The following is an 18,601-nucleotide window of genomic DNA, read 5'->3' as shown; positions in this document are numbered from 1 at the left end:
TCGAATGGTTGAATATTTTTTGAAATGTAACAAGATGAGTAGTTGAATATTCATTTGAAAATAAAAAAATACAAATATTTTTTATTTAAATCATGTGAAAAAAATTAAAAACATCAGTTTTAAAATATAGAGAAATTATATAATTATGATAATGTATTGCAAACTCATGAGAGTGTGTGTGTATGAGAGAGAGATTAGTCTGAGGAGATGTTGTGTTGACTTGGATTTGTCAAGAAGGCAAAAGGGTCAAGAGCGAACACTAACTCACCACCAAAGAAACCTCAGCTTCATCATGGCGGAGAGTCGTCACTCAGGTAACTTCAATATTTTAATTGATTGATATTTTTCAATGGATTTGTGTGTCTATGGGTGATTTCATCGAGCTTTATGTGTAGGGATTGATAATTTACCTCAATTTGATTTTTGAATTTCAACAATATAAAAACTGTGTTATAGTCAAGATAGTATTTGATTATTCAAATCTTTCTAACAAAAAAAAGTATTTGATTTTTCTATTCAGACATGGTGGAAGTTTGTGTCTTTTTTTTTGCTGGCTTTACCATCTCGTCGAGACAGATTATTTACAAAAAGTTTCAGATATAATTGTAGAAGCCGGAAAACCGAATCAAATAAACGATATAATAAAAGCGAGATGTTAAGGAAAGAAACGATTGAATAGACGAAATGAAACTGAAACGAAAAACGTTTTCATAAACGTTCATGGAGTCGAGATATGATATCTCTTTCCTTAACTCTTTATATTCGCTCTGTAGTGAGACGGGACTGTACGAATACAGAGTCCGAGGATAAAACCATGGCGACGATTCACGCTTCACTCGTGAATGCCCTATCGAACTATAAACGCTACGAAACACTCTCGAAACTAAAGACTTACGCTAAGAGATTTTTGCTGTGATTTCGATGTGAAAAAGTGAGTGAAATATGAGAGAGGAGGAGACCACTATTTAAAGAGACGGAAGCGAGCCACTTTCCGCAACAGTCTCTGCACGTGGACGGAAATCTCGCGGAGATCGAGGGAAGTTGAGTTTCGAAAACTTATTCCCCAAGACCCACGACCCGCGACCGCGCCGGCCGGACGGCGGCGGCGACGCGCGCGTGGGGAGCCTTCCTCTCTCTCCAAGCTGTTTAAGCTCTCATAGTAAGAGAACATATATATGTTGTTCTTCTCTCCCATGTTTCTCCGATGTGGGACAATTTTCACATACGTAATTAACTTATCTTGTGGGCTAAATGACATCTAGCCCAAGTCATTATTTATTCACATTTATATATAAAGCCATTGGGCTTTTATGTGATCCAACAATCCCCCACATGAATAGAAATGACTCTAAACGTATGCAGACTAGATGCAGACTCGATAGACTCTAAAAAAAATAAACTTTACTGACTAGACTTAAACTAAAGCTAGACAGACTGACTTATCGAGAGTGTTTGTGAAAAATTCACTGTGTTTGAGTAGGTGGCATTTTTAAGCCTTGAACCACTCATAGTTAATATCTGTCGGGTTTACTTTACCAGAAGGTGAACATGATGTCTTGAACCAACCAGTGTTTTATGTAGACCGAGACAACAGGCATAACGCAGCTTCATTTTCTCGTAGAACTTAGTTCTCTATTGTGTTCATTGTGGCTTTGAACTATTCCTGGTTTTCATGAGTGAACTTAGAAAATATAGCCTTGCATTCATTCTCCTAGAAACGGCCCAATTTCACACTCATTAGGTGATTGACCATGAAAAGTATTGAGTAATACTTCGCTTTAGAAGCTATGGAATCATTAAAAGCATATGCTTATCCTTTTCTCATTCGTTAGCACTTATCATCTTTAGGAGCTGGGATGAGACTACTTTGTCTCAAAGTGCTTTGGTTAGATTCTGTTTGATTTTATTTTCCCTTTGAACCTACGTCTTGGGATCTCCAGTCATGATAGGTAGGGTTGCAGTCAAGCATCCTCATTAGTTATAGGCTTTAAACCCATTCCTTTTGATGATTTAGCAACAACATCTCGTGGCAAACCTTTAGTAAATGGATCCGCTAGGTTGTCAGCCGATTTGATGTAATCTATTGTGATTACACCAGTTGAGATAAGTTGTCTAATGGTTTTATGTCGTCTTCTAATATGACGAGATTTACCATTGTAGAGATTATTCTGAGCCCGAGCTATAGCTGATTGACTATGATTTTAACCCCGAGAATAACATCTGCTAATCCCAAATCTTTCATCTCAAATTTTCCTTTGAGCATGTTTTTTGTTTGATTGATAATGTCTTTATTGCTTCCAATAATGAGCATATCATCTACATGTTTTTTGTTTTGTTATGTTTATATGTAGATGATATGCTCATTATTGAAAGCAATAAAGACATTATCAATCAAACAAAAAACATGCTCAAAGGAAAATTTGAGATGAAAGATTTGGGATTAGCAGATGTTATTCTCGGGGTTAAAATCATAAAAAATTCAAATGGAATTACTTTAACTCAATCTCATTATGCTGAAACAATATTAGAGAGATTTAAAAACTACTCTAATAGTACTGCAAAAACTCTGTTAGATCCCCAAATGCACTTGACAAAGAATTCAGGTGAAGCGGTTTCACAAAACGAGTATGCACGTGTGATTGGAAGTCTCATGTACTTGACCAATTGTACAAGACCAGATCTAGCGCATGCAGTAAACGTACTTAGTCGATATACAAGTAATCCAGGTCATACACACTGGAAAGCTATAATGAGAGTACTCAATTACTTGCGCTACACCAAAGATTTTGGGCTTCACTATGGTAAAGAACCATCAGTTTTAGAAGGATACAGTGACACTAACTGGATATCAGATTCTAAAAACTCAAAATCCACAAGTGGATATGTTTTTACACTAGGAAGAGCGGCAATATCTTGGAAATCTACCAAACAAACAGTGCTAGCTAGGTCAACTATGGAATCTGAGTTCATAGCATTAGACAAAGCAGCAGAAGAAGCTGAATGGCTTACAAATTTTTTGGAAGATGTTCCTATGTGGGAGAAACTTGTACCAGCTATAAGAATACATTGTGATAGTCAATCAGCTATTGATCGGGCTCAGAATAATCTCTACAATGGTAAATCTCGTCATATTAGAAGACGACATAAAACCATTAGACAACTTATCTCAACTGGTGTAATCACAATAGATTACATCAAATCGGCTGACAACCTAGCGGATCCATTTACTAAAGGTTTGCCACGAGATGTTGTTGCTAAATCATCAAAAGGAATGGGTTTAAAGCCTATAACTAATGAGGATGCTTGACTGCAACCCTACCTATCATGACTGGAGATCCCAAGACGTAGGTTCAAAGGGAAAACAAAATCAAACAGAATCTAACCAAAGCACTTTGAGACAAAGTAGTCTCATCCCAGCTCCTAAAGATGATAAGTGCTAACGAATGAGAGAAGGATAAGCATATGCTTTTAATGATTCCATAGCTTCTAAAGCGAAGTATTACTCAATACTTTTCATGGTCAATCACCTAATGAGTGTGAAATGGGGCCGTTTCTAGGAGAATGAATGCAAGGCTATATTCTCTAAGTTCACTCATGAAAACCAGGAATAGTTTAAGGCCACAATGAACATAATAGAGAACTAAGTTCTACGAGAAAATGAAGCTGCGTTATGCATGTTGTCTCGGTCTACATAAAACACCGGTTGGTTCAAGACATCATGTTCACCTTCTGGTAAAGTAAACCCGACAGATATTAACTATGAGTGTTTCATGGCTTAAAAATGCCACCTACTCAAACACAGTGAATTTTTCACAAACACTCTCGATAAGTCAGTCTGTCTAGCTTTAGTTTAAGTCTAGTCAGTAAAGTTTTTTTTTTTAGAGTCTATCGAGTCTGCATCTAGTCTGCATACGTTTAGAGTCATTTCTATTCATGTGGGGGATTGTTGGATCACATAAAAGCCCAATGGCTTTATATATAAATGTGAATAAATAATGACTTGGGCTAGATGTCATTTAGCCCACAAGATAAGTTAATTATGTATGTGAAAGTTGTCCCACATCGGGGAAACATGGGAGAGAAGAACAACATATATATGTTCTCTTACCCACAGCCGGCGCGGTCGCGGGTCGTGGGTCATGGGTCTTGGGGAATAAGTTTTCGAAATTCAACTTCCCTCGCTCTCTGCGAGATTTCCGTCCACGTGCAGAGACTGTTGCGGAAAGTGGCTCGCTTCCGTCTGTTTAAATAGTGGTCTCCTCCTCTCTCATTTTTTCACTCACTTTTTCACATCGATATCACAGCAAAAATCCCTTAGCGTAAATCTTTAGTTTCGAGAGTGTTTCGTAGCGTTTATAGTTCGATAGCGCATTTACGAGTGAAGCGTGAATCGTCGCCCTGGTTTTATCCTAGGACTATATATTTGTACAGTCCCGTCTCACTACGGAGCGAATATAAAAAGTTAAGGAAAGAGATATCATATCTCGACTCCATGAACGTTTATGAAAACGTTTTTCGTTTCGGTTTCATTTCGTCTATTCAATCGTTTCTTTCCTTAACATCTCGCTTTTATTATATCGTTTATTTGATTCGGTTTTCGGGCTTCTACAGGGATGACATTGAAAGTAAAAGATCTGGCGAGGCCAGCTCCTCAGAAAAAGAGTCTGAAGAAATAAGAGAGGAGATTCAGCAGAATAATAATGCTCCGGCCAGTGATAGTACTGAGAAGGGAGATGTCAACAAGGAACGTCTTCGCCATGTCCCCATTGAGAGGGAGATATACTATCACATTTTGATTCCGCAAGTCAGCAGGAAGTCATGAATCTAAAGACCTACAAGGTCAATCCCCAAATTGGTGAAGGGTTGCTCACTACGGATGTGCATGGATATAAAAAGACCTTTTCGTTTGAGGAAAGTTTGGGATCTGGTGCAGCCTGGGTATGGCTTATGCTCCTGGATCACTTGAAGGTAATGGAAGTGGGTGTTCTAGGAGGCTACTAGCACTCTGTTGAACTATGGTCGACTCTCTACAGCAATGGTGTGGCTGCAAAGATGGATAGCTAATCAAAGACACAGGATCACCCTGTATAGTCTAAGATGGATTCACAAGGAATTCCTTCCTTTAAGTGAGATCAATGTTCCTTTAGCTGAACAGAGAAAGCTTGAAGACTTGAAACAACTTGAGAAAATAATTCTTAGATTGAAAGTTGAATGAAAAAAACAAAGTAGGCTGCTTGCACAGTCTTAAAGAAATCGACAGAAATCAAAAGAAAACCCTAGGGTTAAACCAGATGGTTTAATCCTAATCCTAAAACTAATTAAAATCGAAATTGGTCTAATTTAAATCCTAACCCTACCCAAACTTGGTTTATTGTTTCTGGTTTAAATTAAATGAAAGCCCAATAACCAGAAACATTACAATTTAATTAAATTGAACCAACAGGCTGGTTTGTCTTGGTTATCTCCCTTGCAAACATCTCCCACGATTTTGGCTAAGTGTAGGAGACTCTTCTCTTGTGCTCTCAGCCTTGATCTAGTCATTGGTCCAATCCACACACTAGCTGGCTCTCCTGGTATCTCTCTCTGGTTCTGGTTCTGGTCTTGGTTCTCCTCATCAGTAGCCTCCTCATCAGTGTCTCTCAGCTTCTCCTCAAGGTCTCTGGTCATGGCTATACCATCCCCTCCTCCTTTAAAAGGATTTGACCTCAAATCCAAGCTCTATATGATGATAGAACCCTGATCACTCAACACCAGAATGCATGATATGGCCTTGAGAGATATGTCAAATACAAAGCTCTGCAATCCCTTCTCATGTCTCAATAACATCTTGGAACTCTTCTCAAGGTAGGTACCTTCAAAGGCAGATGATTCCTCCTCTTTGTTGAGTTTGAAGCTGACTGCTCCTCTCCAGGATGATCCTACACACGTCCTAGTCATGATCATAAGACCATATACTCTCAGTTTAATCTCCCTCTGGTCAGGAGGTCGTGTGGTTTGGTCCCCATACTCATCCTCCTGTTCTGGCTCCCCTTTAACCACCACCAGTTTCTGTTTATCTCTTCTCAGCTTGTTCTGGTCAGTTATGAAGCTGATAAAGGATGTGTTGCCTCCTGAATATTCTCTCTTGCCTCTGCATCTGATTCTGATCACACCAACCTCTCTCCCTTCAAAAAGATTTGACCTCAAATCTTGTTCTTTAGGAGTGAATGAACCCTGCAAATTAAGCTTGTATGAAACTGTTTTCTGACCAAGAAAATTGTTACTTCTTCTACCAATACTCAAGCTTCCTCCTGGTTCAAAAACGACTTGTTGCAGTCCCTTGACAACTCTCAGATGCTCTACTAAGCTGAACTGAAAACATACCATAGGTCTGATCAGTAAATCACTAGAAAACAATCTAATGAATCCACCTTGTTCAATCAAAGTCTCAAGTGGCTCTTTATGAACTACAAGTGCCTCATCAGGTTCTCCTTCTTCTTTAGCCTTGTTTTGATCATGATTAAGACCACACAAAGCTCCTGGTACGTGCTCCTCTTGCTGTAGTTGAATCTCTGATATCTTCACAGCCGGTTTTGTTGCAATCTTTTCCTTATGCTCTGCTGGTTCCTTCTTGTAACAACTTAGCTCATCATCTCTTGATGCTGGACGTGGGACTGGCCCCTGATGTGGGATTTTGATCACAGCAGTGAGTGATTGATCTATCATGTTCCTGAGGTCTTGCTTGAACTGTGTGCTTTCCAATTCCTCAAAATATGCTTGATGTAGCTGCAACTTTCTTTGTGTCTCACCACCATAGTATGTCTTTGGCTGATCTTTTGGTGTTCAAGCACGTCCTGTATCTGCCCCAGATTGACAGTGTATCCTTTTCAAATCAGTTTGACCATACCTCTTGGCTACAAACCTTTTCTTCATGACAGCCTTCATCTCATACCAAGAAGAAATCTGTAACTCTCCACTCTGTTTTCTTTTGTTAGCAAGTTGATACCACCATTCAAGTGCATACCCATAAAAACCAGTAGTTGCTATATGAACCTGCTTCTCTGCTGTGTATCTATGGCAGTGAAAAACGAAATCCACATCCTTTTCCCATTCTAGATATGTATTTGGATCGAACTCTCCATAGAAGGGTGGAATCTGGATAACTTTTTCTCCTCTTTGCAACAGCTCCCTTGTTGCTGGTTGTTTAGCCTTCTCTTCCTGTTTTCTAAGAGAAAACATTGTAGATTGCTGGATAATAGATGGAAGTCGTGACCTAGGTTAAGAAAATCAAACCCTAAACCTTCAAGAGGCTCTGATACCACTTGGTGCAGCCTGGGTATGGCTTATGCTCCTGGATCACTTGAAGGTAATGGAAGTGGGTGTTCTAGGAGGCTACTAGCACTCTGTTGAACTATGGTCGACTCTCTACAGCAATGGTGTGGCTGCAAAGATGGATAGCTAATCAAAGACACAGGATCACCCTGTATAGTCTAAGATGGATTCACAAGGAATTCCTTCCTTTAAGTGAGATCAATGTTCCTTTAGCTGAACAGAGAAAGCTTGAAGACTTGAAACAACTTGAGAAAATAATTCTTAGATTGAAAGTTGAATGAAAAAAACAAAGTAGGCTGCTTGCACAGTCTTAAAGAAATCGACAGAAATCAAAAGAAAACCCTAGGGTTAAACCAGATGGTTTAATCATAATCCTAAAACTAATTAAAATCGAAATTGGTCTAATTTAAATCCTAACCCTACCCAAACTTGGTTTATTGTTTCTGGTTTAAATTAAATGAAAGCCCAATAACCAAAAACATTACAATTTAATTAAATTGAACCAACAGGCTGGTTTGTCTTGGTTATCTCCCTTGCAAACATCTCCCACGATTTGGCTAAGTGTAGGAGACTCTTCTCTTGTGCTCTCAGCCTTGATCTAGTCATTGGTCCAATCCACACACTAGCTGGCTCTCCTGGTATCTCTCTCTGGTTCTGGTTCTGGTCTTGGTTCTCCTCATCAGTAGCCTCCTCATCAGTGTCTCTCAGCTTCTCCTCAAGGTCTCTGGTCATGGCTATACCAGGATCACTGGAGACTTTGTCGATTTCAAACTTTTCATTGTTAGAGACTATCTGCTGGGGTGGTAACATCCAGAATCTGAAGACGCTAAGCAAATAGATTGCTGTCCGAAAATAACATCACTTTTCTCGGATGCCTAGCAGCCTAGCGGAGCTGAACATAAACTATTGTGAGAAGCTTGAGAAAGTTGTTGAAGGAGTCCAACTGTCAAGTAGCCTGAAATTGCAAGTCAAGAATTGCCCAAAGTTGCCGGAAACTTCAGAAAGCTCGGTAAGTTGCGACTCTCGACTCTGATAATCTATCACAAGGACCATCAATGCTTTTGTGCCCCTTTTTATCGCCTTTTTCTTGAGAAATGAACTTTTCTAGCCACGCCTAAAGTTGTTTCACATGTCATAACTCATCAGAAGGAACAGTTTTGAATCCAAATACAAGCCAAAAATAAGTTGCATTATTCTTTACAATGTTTTACTTAAAGGACGGTGGTTCTTGAGTCTGTCTTGCACAAAATCTTGTCACTTTTCGGGTTCACTTAGTATTTTACACTACGTGTATTTAATTTGCTTGCAGGACTGGGTTATTGTAGAACCCCCTGAAGTATCACCACAAGAGTGAAAGATCACTGAAGTAGATGGAGCAACATGATCTACTTTGCTTTGCACTAAGCATCTGGATTGTTGTTACCTGTAATGATTTACATACTTCGCCCGCGTGTATCTGAATAACGACCGGCTTTGAAACATCATCTTACCGGCCTTGGTCTGTTTATTTTGTAAGATATTTTCTGCATAGCATCACATACATGGTGTTTTCTTTTTGTCTGGGTGAACAAGACTTTGAGTACAATGGTCATGTTTTAGAAGACATTTATTTGATTACATAAAATAGAAATGTTTATTTATTCAGTGTTATACACAAGCTCTAAAGAAGTTAGAAAGGCTTTTTGCCCTTAATGAAACAAGAGAAATAAATAAGTGTTATTGGAAATACTTAGTGATGTCTATGGATGTGATCTCCAGACACCATGACCATCTGTGGGACAGAATGCGACTTTCGGGCATTTAAATTTCTCCAACAGCTTCAGTCGTGGAAACAGTGTCTGCAGATCTTTCCACTCAGCCTTGAATTCATGTAAGTACTTCAAACGTAAGATCTCAACGCCACATTTGTTTTCTGCATTTAAAGGTTCGTCACTGAATTTGCTAAGGTTTCCTCCTTTGATCGAGAGCTTTGTAAGATTGTCAAGTGTTTTGGGATTTAACCAAACTGGAGGTTCCTTTTTAGGGTAGCATTCTAGCTCTAACTTCTTCAAGCTAGAAGGAAGCTTAGAGGTGCCTATCCCCAAATCTTCTTTCATTCCTTTCCCCAGTTTCTTGGTTTCAGTTTTTTTCATAGTGAACAGTTTTGATGTTCTTGATCCAGATTCCTTGGTAGCTGGCTTCTTCTGAACAGGAGCTCTCGGTTCTTCAGAAAAGCTTACTTTCTTACTAAGCTTGTTCTTGTCTAACTTCTGAGTCTTTGCTTCTCCTTCATCATCATCAGGCTTCTTTAAAGCAGGCTTGATCTTTTCTCCATCTCCTTTTTCCTGCACTTTGCTGTTTTCTTTGTGATCATCTGCCTTGCTCTGGATCGTGTCTTTGGATTCTTGCGCCGGACTTGTCTTCTTTTCTTCTTCTGTTATATCCTTTTCTCCGTCTCTTTTCTCTTCTTGTATGTGATGATCATCATCTGGCTTGCTCTGTACAGTGTCTTTGGATTCTTGTGGTGGACTTGTCTTCTTATCTACCTTGCCTGGTTCAGAGTTCTCTGCTTTTAACTCAACTTTCTTCTCTCCTTCTGTTTTAAATATTTTCTCTTCTTGTTTTTCACCTTCATCTGGCTTGTTCTGTACAGTGTCTTTGGATTCTTGCGCCGGACTTGTCTTCCTTTCTTCCTCTATTATATCCTTTTCTCCGTCTCTTTTCTCTTCTTGTATGTGATGATCATCTGGCTTGTTCGTGACAGTATGTTTGAACTCTTGTGGTGGACTTGTTTTCTCATCTTTCTTCTCTCCTTTTGTTTTATCTTTTTCTCCGTCTCTTATCTCTTCTTGTTTGTCACCTTCATCTGCCTTGCTCTGTACAGTGTCTTTGGATGATTCTTGTGGTGGACTTTTTTTCTCATCTTCTGGTTTCGAGGTCACTTCTTTCACCTCATCTTTCTTCTTTTCTTCTTCTGGATTAACCTTCTCCTTTTCACCATCTCTTTTCTCTTCTTGTTTGTCATATGTTTTCTTGCTCTCTATTGTGTTTGTTGATTCTGAGGATGGAATCCCCTTTTTAACTCCTTCAACACCATCTTCTGATCTTGATTTCTCTTCATCTACCTTATCTTGTTTCTTTCCTTCTTCTTCTGTACCAGCCTTCCCCTTATCTTCATTCACATTCTTTCCTTCCTCTTGAGCAGCATTCCCCTTGTCTCCCTCAACAGACTTCAAGCTCTCTGCATTAACCTCATCATGGCGCTTCTTTCCTTCTTCTATATTTCCATCCTTCTTCTCCTCGCTTCTCTGTCCCTTCTTTTGCGCTTCATCATCATCATCATCATCATCTTCTCCTTCCTTTAGATCTTTATTATGTTTCTGAGTTTCATCCCGGAACCGAGCCCCCCATGCTATTTTCAGGCTCTCAAGTTGCTCCAGGTCTTTCAACGACTCCATAAAATCTTCCACCCTGAAATCATATCTGTTTACTGTAATGCTTAGCTTCCTTAGCTCCACCAAGTATTTAACCGCACACTCTTTTTCATCATCGGACTCACTAATCACAAACCCCTTAAGAACTTGTAGTCTCCTAAGACGTGAAACCTCTGGAGGCATGCGGTCTAGCATATAGCACTCCGATACATCCAAGTATACCAGACTCTCCAGCGAGCCTATGTCTTTAGGAAGACCCTCTAGATTGTAGCACGCTCTAAGATCCAAGATAACCAGCTCCGGAAGCGAGCAAGTGAGATCTTTGAGGTTCTCGATCCTCGAGATCCCTTGAAAACTCACGAGCCTCAGATTCTTCAGAGACTTCATATCCTTGAGAAACTTTGTGCTCTCGACTTCAATGTGACGCTGTGCTGTGCGTTCCCATCTTCCTAAATAAAGCACCTTAAGCGTTTCCATCTCCGGGAACCACTTGAACGTGAAATCAGGGTAACGTTCGGAGGAATTGAAAACAGAGTTCAAATCTTTGGGTCGCATCTTAGATGCTTTAGCCTCTGGTTGCAACGAGGAGCCTTTTACTAGGCAGACGTTGTTCCTCTCTGAACGTTTCATCTTAAGCTTCCCTTTGGAATAGAGATCAAACAGCTCCATACGCCTGGCTAGGTACACAACCGCAGCGTGCACGTGAGGATCCATCTTGTAACCACTCGGTTTTAGTTTCCTCTCGTCTTCCACCGCCTCAATCAATCCTTTTCTTGAAAATTCATCAAGAATCGTCGTCACCGTGTTCTCGGACTCTTCGTAGGCGATGAAACCTTCTCCGATCCACCAATACATCAGCATTGTCTTTTTAACCTCTTTGTTCTCCGGGAACACGGCCAAGGACAGCAAGCATAGCATGTGTTGAAACTCAAGGACTTCAAACGTATCCACAACTTCTTCAAAGGCTGACGAGTGTTTGAAATCAACGGATATGTCGCTCTCTGTCTCAGCGTGGAGGGAAGGCAAGAATATGTCGCTCCCTGTCTCAACGATCTCACCGTTTTCCTCAGCGGTTTGAGAATCCGTGACGCTTAAACCTATGGATGATTGTTTCTTCAGCAATGATGGGATCTGACCCTTCAAGTTAAGGACCTTTCTTCTGATTTCCTTGAGATCCCGAGCTCGGGACTTGACCGAATCAGTCTTGGATAGTATTGCTTTTAGTTTGTTTAAAGGCACTTCGGTCTTCAACGACTTGCTGATACTGCTTTGGAAGTTATCCAGTTTCTCAAACGCAGCCTTCATCTGACGAATGTCGTTTTGCAGTTTCGAGATCTCGAGGTTTGCATCTTCTTGATCTTGGCGGGGGCTTCTCTTGCTCTTTCTGCTTCCGCCTTGGCTGCCTTCCCCGCTGTCACTTGCATGGGTGGACGTCTCTTTCTTCACTTTTAAACCTTTTTTTACTGCTTCTCTGATCCGTCCCCACCAAGAAGATGGTTGTCTGAGTCCCTCGTTATCTTTCTTGGATTGAATTGTAGCATCTAACTCAGACTGTAAGTCGTCGGTATCTTTCTTGGATTCTTTTATGTCATCTAACTGAGACTGCAGGTCAATTAGGAAGCCTTTAATCTGATCGATAGTACATTTTTGCGTCATGGTCAAAATGGCAAACGCCTGCAAAATTCACTAGAAAGAATGTAGTATTTGATGTGTATGATTCAGCGTTTGATGATGCTCAAGAAACCTTCATATGTTAGTACTTGTTCTTCAAAGTAAAAAAAAAAAAAAAAAAAAAAAAAACAGAGAGACAATGGAGTTATATGTTTATTTCGTTTTTTTTTTTTTTTTTGAATTATACAGAGGTATCCTGGCCCCATCGAAGTGGTCCAGACTAGTCATGTGTTGCCACATGTCGGTCCTCTGTCCCTGGCGATGCCGAAATGTTAATTCCCCAGTGGCCGGGATTCGAACCCAGGTGGCGGAACTCACAGCTGTGAACCCTTTACCAACTGAAGTAGAAGCCCCGGTTATTTCGTAATTTGCAAATACCTAAACCTAACAGTTCCATTTACGAGAAGTGTGATTATTTGAGTAACCAAGACAAGGTCTCACTCAAGCATATGCACAAACTGATGAAAGAATACTAAGCCAATTAAACGAAAACAAAAGACTTTGTATACGTACTAAACATTTCAACTTGTTTTTTTTTTGCTTGTGCTCAAGGCCGGCTTTGGTGCAGGTGAAGAAAATGATATTATGATCCTAGGTTATGGGTTTTATCCATTCTTAATTAGCAAAACTCAAATTGGTATTCCATAGTTTGCATGTGAAAGGATGTACAATATCTAATTAGGTAATAAATAAAATATAAAGAATATTGTACCTTACAAAGTCTGTTGTCTAAAAAGTGACGTTCACGTATGATTGTATCCAACACTTTATGAAGTGATCCTCTGTTTCTGAATAAAATAAAAAAACACTAAAGAGAAATCTTGCTTTATATAACTACTTCGTGGCATCGAAGCTGGCTTGCAGTCTGAAACAAACAACAATGAAGAAAGCATCCGATACAGTTGTTCTTTGTTTCCAAGAAAGGGAACAGAAGAAACTCATTATGTGGAAAAAGCAAAGTATCCATATCCATGCAAAACACATGGTTCTAACTTCTAATTAACCTTACATAACTGATAACCCCATGGTTAAACCAAAAATTTAATCTATCATATCAACTTCTTACCGATTTCTTCAAAAAGCTTATAAAAATCTCCTAAATTATGAAGCCATTACTTTTTTGAAGCCCTAAGTTAATACGAAACCCATAATTATCTCGTGTAGGTCAAAGTTCACGCGAATCAGAATTTCATCTCTCTAGGGGTGGACGTTCATTTGGTTCAGCTCAATTCGAATTTCCGGTTTCCGAGGTCAAATATTTTAGTGCCATTTGGATATTTCTAAATTTTGGTTTGGATCTTTCCAGGTTTGATTCGGGTTTGGATAAAGCATTTAAATTATTTTTAAATTTTTAAACTTCATTGTATACTTTAAATTTCTCAAAATTTATAAACAAAATAATATATTACGTATAAATTTGAATAACATATGTCAAAAAAACTTAAATTTAGCATATAATTTGGTTTAATTTGAATACTTGGATAGAGAATCACTAGACATTTTAAGTATTTTTGGTTGTTTGAATATGTTTTAGCTGTTTTAAATTTTTACTTTTGACTATTTTATATATTTTCTAGTATTTTGGAAAATATAAAAGTATTTTATATATTTTGGATTTCTTCTAATATACATAAAATTTAAAATAATTAATATAATTAATATATAGCTTAGATATCAAGCTAATTAATCTGAAATAACATAATTAATATATAATATATAATACTCCCTCTGTACCATTTTAAGTGATGTTTAAGTATTTTTATTTTGTTTCATAATAAGTGAGGTTCTCATATTTCTAGATAAAATTTAATGTCAATTGACATTTGCAACCAATTACAAAATACTACATGTTTTTCTTATTGGCTAGACTGATTTTATTTAATACAATTTTATGTAACCAAGATAAATTGCATAGAAATTTGTATTTTCTTAATCTTTGTGTAAAAACCTTAAACATCATTTAAAATGGTACAGAGGGAGTATATAACTCAGGTAGCAAGCTATTTAATCCGAAATACTTCAGTTTGGGACGGGTTCGCTTTTGGTTCTCTAGATACCAAAATTTTGAATCCTTTCGGATATTTAATCAATTTCGATTGGAGATTATCACAAGGAATGATGAAAGAGATGATGAAGAGAGTGGAGATGAAGATTGTTGGAAGGAGGAAAATATACATGATCCTATGTCATCCGATGATGAAGAAAAAAATGTGCCAAGGGAGGCTCAGGAGGATGAAGCATCAAGTGATGTAGTTTTAGCATCGGAGAAAAACATTTTCTTCTACTGCTGAGTTCAAACAAGATCTTTTGAGGTATTCATTGAAAACAAGATATGACGTCAAGTTATATATTTCAACATAATTGAAGCTTGGAGCTGTTTGCTCAGATACAGAGTATGATTGTCTTTGGAGAGTGTACTGCTCATATGAGAAGAGAAAGCATAAGTTGTAGATAAAGGTATATATCAATAAGCATGCTTATGTAAGGTCTGGTTACTCCAAAATGTTGAAGAGTTGCTCAGTTGTTTTCTGAAAGATTGAGGTTGAATCCGAAGCTTACGGCTGTAGAGACTAGTGAAGATCAAACAGACCAACAAGTTGATAGTATTGATATGATATGTGTTTGTATAGGAAGGAGAGTCAAAACCTGGTTCACAAAGAGGATCACAACTTGGTGCACAAGGAAGATCACAACTTGGATAGTGAAGATGATGTTTTTGCTGTCTTGTTGTATTGGTTATTTTATCATTTATAAGACTTTGATGTCGTGTATACTATAAAAACATGTGTTTTTAGTTTTTTCGATGTGAATGTACAAACACCACTCCCGCAAATACACTTTACCTTCTATTCCAAAATCCTGTTTTTTATTGTTGGACAGTAAAGTAAACGTGAACAGTAACTCTAATTTTAAACCAATGTCTTTTTTTGTTTTTTTTTTTTTGATCAAATTTAAACCAATGTCTTGAACAGTAAATATGAACAGTAAACAACTGAATAACGACAATATACCTAAATTGGTTAGATCAAGGTAAGTTTGGTATCTTTTGGATTAATAAAAAGTGTGCATTTTTCTTGTAACGAATTTAAGTAAGTTTGGCATTTAAATGATCATTTTCTCAATGTTTATATCATTACTAGTGGTATTCCGGCGTTCGTATGTTTTGTTCTGAATTGAATTGCGGCTTTATATTTATTTAGTTTAATATTGACATTTAAAATATTTTTGATATGTTTTTTGAGATTTTTTATATCTTTTTGTTTGTATTTGTTATCAAACATGTTTTTTTGGTTAAAATGTTAAATTCATACCAATTTTCTGATTATATTGTTATGGTAGACTACCACTTGTTTTACAAAGGAAAAGAAACGCAAAGTAGAAGTTTAACTCAGAAAAAAAGCTAACTGTAAGGAAAAACAAAAGAAAAGTACAACTCCAAGAGATAAGGAGAAGCAGGACCCAATTTTGGGACAGAGAGCAGCCTCTCACGCATGTTTGTTATCAAACATATTTTCTAATATTTGTACTAATTTAATCATGATCTTTATGCGTATTCTTGATATATGCTTTAAAAACTTTTTCTAAGAAGATTTTTTTGTTTTGAAAAAGTATTGAACTTGCCTCAGGTCCCGTGAACCGTAGGCACGACACTGGTTGTAGAAAATATTAGTAACACCATTTGTATTAATCCATAGTTCTCTCTTTAAGGTAAGCCATGACAGATCAAAAGAAAATAGAGAACCAACTGTTGTATGGTTCAAAAGTATCCTTCGTTCATCATTTTCACCCAAATTGGTTTTGATTTTCCTTTGTCGGACACTTTGACGCTTTAGAATTCAAGTTTAAAATTTTGGTTTCAGATTGGAGAAGATGGGAGCTAGCCAAGTGTCCCCTCCTTGTAAAACTATTAAGCTAAGTTGACATAGGAGGAGAGTGAAATCCAGATAGCTTTTGTTTTGTAGTAACACATTTTCATTGTCATCCTCGTTTGCATCTGAACATTTTCATCGGCGGTTGAAGGAGACTAATGCGAATACAAATACAAATTGATCTTATTTTGGATGTGGAGATAGTTTAAGATTTTTTTTTTTTTTTTATAAAATGTTTACTAAAACTTAAATTCTCTCAAATGCATTGAAACATGAAACTAACACCAAACCAGATATCAAATTAGACTTGTTTTTACTATTTTCTGAGCCAGTTTATGTGATTGATATATAATATTTTAAAACCAGCAGTCTCATCACTAGTATACACGATATATAGAAGTCAGATAAAGTGTATCAAAGTAAGTTGTATCTTTGTGTGTGTGGACATGAAGTGCATTTGAATGAAAATAACAAAATACTGGGAGGACACCAACATCATTAGAGTTGTTGCAGGTCAAGCAAGTAAAGGCTGAGACAGTTCGTTGAAGCTTCTTCGTACACCTGGAGCAAGAGACGTAACACCACCGTTTGTCCATCGTGATGCCGGTGACCTTCCCCTAAGGTAAAGTTAATCTCGAGTCATAAATTGAATGATTTCATCTCTCTGTAAATTTATTCTTTAAACGCCAAAATTAACAGATCTTTGGCTAATATTTCAGCAGCTTTTGCACTGTCATATCTGAAATAAACTTACAAAAAAAAATCATTAATTCAAAGAAGAACATAGCCAAATCATATACTCAACAAAAAAAATTAAAAGAATAAATCATTCCGATCTGGAGCTTCAAGATACCTTGGCTTCCTAATCTCAAAGAAAATTTACATAAGAGTATTGATTATCATCAACCTTAGATCTCTAGAATCATGCTTCAGTCTAACACCACCTCAACCAAATTATAAAATTATCCAAACAAAGATACTAAAACAAAACCACTGCTTCAACTCAAGCTTCGTAGAACTAAATTTTTTAAAAAAATCTATGAAGAAAACGAAACTGAATCCAAAAAGTGATCGAATAAAATCTAAAAACCTTAGTCAAATGCAAAAGCTAGCGCTAGAAGTCACTGAAATTAAAAACTTTGCTACCGTGAATTTTCTAAAGCCTATGATTGAAAGGATTAACTTGATGATTTTTCACAGAAGAGGATGTACCTTTTTATAGTTGAAGACTGAGAGTAAGGGAGTAAAGAGAGGATGTATTCATTGATGAATCTTGTGAGGAGTGGGAACTATTGTTAATGATTGAGTTAATATGAACGCTTGGATTCAGCATGATTTTTTAACGTTTTGCAGATTTATGTCGCCAGGAAGATGAAACGAAGAATAACCTAAACGGTGAGAAGGTGTATCACAGAAGTGGGCTTATTTTAAAACATAAAAGAAGCCCAAAACCTGTAATCATAATAACAGAGACCAAACCCAAAAGGAGGCTTAGTTTAAAAAAAAAACAAAGTGTCGCGTGTTTCAAAAAGCAGAGAGACGCGCTGCGAAAAAACGGAACGCGTGATACCCACAACCCACTGTGGGTGCGACAGGTGTCCCCATTTGCCCCTCTCACACAGATGTCGTGGATAGCCTGAAAAGGCAGATTTCCCAACTTTATTGTATTAGATATATATGTATATAACATTAAAGAATTCTTAATCAAACCATTTGAATAATAAGGGTTCCAGTAATTATTTTTCTTTAGTTTTGTCACTTTAATCCGGTTAAAGCATAACCAAGTTTGAAACAAAATTGAAGTAAAATTTGTTTGTGGTTCTTACCTATTTCTCAAACACCTTATATTCCGAATCTATACTATTAAAAGAGAAGAAGTCCTAAAAAATCTACTTATGAAAAGTTGTTTAGACATACTCATTAGAAACTTAATATGTCCTATTTTATACTTACCTTAATTAATCAAAACTTATCGATATTGTTAAAATGGAACGACCCAACCCGATATTTTTGCATCTATGTACCTTTTAACGCATCTCAATATTTTGAGTGCACTATTTATTCACTTCATTAAGTAAGGAAAAGTCTAAAAATTAATATTATGCAATGTAACATATTTTCAACCTTATATAAATGACCAAACGTAAAGAATCTAAATATTACTTGTCGTGGTCAAATTAGCTGGTATGTTATTCATGTACTTTTTGGAAAAAAAATATGCATGAACTTATAACATATGTTCAAGGGTATTATGCATATGTTAAATACAACCAAATCTATATACCATAAACCATGTATTATATATTTATTTGACTCACCATTTTCATGTATTTTCTT

The 18,601-nt window shown here is 37.3% G+C and overlaps 1 protein-coding gene and 2 long non-coding RNA genes across 6 annotated transcripts; 1 reads left to right on the top strand and 2 right to left on the bottom strand.

Moving 5' to 3' along the window:
* The first annotated feature begins 7,387 nt into the window (after positions 1 to 7,387).
* On the top strand, positions 7,388 to 13,719 carry LOC130511801 (uncharacterized). 3 transcript variants are annotated; one of them, XR_008945315.1, is made up of 3 exons: positions 7,388 to 8,320; positions 8,621 to 9,181; positions 12,585 to 12,928. It is a non-coding gene; the product is annotated as an uncharacterized LOC130511801 (long non-coding RNA). The 3 variants fall into 3 exon arrangements; XR_008945314.1 differs by lacking the exon at positions 12,585 to 12,928 and adding an exon at positions 12,948 to 13,719 and having other exon boundaries at positions 7,389 to 8,320; XR_008945313.1 differs by lacking the exon at positions 12,585 to 12,928 and adding an exon at positions 12,051 to 12,189 and having other exon boundaries at positions 7,389 to 8,320.
* LOC108855174 (uncharacterized) lies at positions 8,890 to 13,192 on the bottom strand. 2 transcript variants are annotated; one of them, XM_018628921.2, is made up of 2 exons: positions 13,108 to 13,192; positions 8,890 to 12,398 (listed from the first exon to the last, which is right to left on the bottom strand). In XM_018628921.2, exon 2 carries the CDS (start codon positions 12,378 to 12,380, stop codon positions 9,051 to 9,053), a length of 3,330 nt encoding a protein of 1,109 aa, XP_018484423.2. In that variant the 5' UTR covers positions 12,381 to 12,398; positions 13,108 to 13,192; the 3' UTR covers positions 8,890 to 9,050. The 2 variants fall into 2 exon arrangements, with proteins under 2 accessions (XP_018484423.2, XP_018484424.2); XM_018628922.2 differs by having other exon boundaries at positions 8,890 to 12,410; positions 13,108 to 13,180.
* Positions 13,720 to 16,660: 2,941 nt separating the features above from the next.
* On the bottom strand, positions 16,661 to 17,887 carry LOC130510797 (uncharacterized). The gene is made up of 2 exons (XR_008944568.1): positions 17,477 to 17,887; positions 16,661 to 17,003 (listed from the first exon to the last, which is right to left on the bottom strand). It is a non-coding gene; the product is annotated as an uncharacterized LOC130510797 (long non-coding RNA).
* Positions 17,888 to 18,601: the final 714 nt, after the last annotated feature.

The sequence above is a fragment of the Raphanus sativus genome, chromosome 4 (assembly GCF_000801105.2).
Source record: "Raphanus sativus cultivar WK10039 chromosome 4, ASM80110v3, whole genome shotgun sequence".
Classification (NCBI taxonomy): domain Eukaryota; kingdom Viridiplantae; phylum Streptophyta; class Magnoliopsida; order Brassicales; family Brassicaceae; genus Raphanus; species Raphanus sativus.
This window is presented reverse-complemented; position numbering and strand designations above follow the sequence as displayed.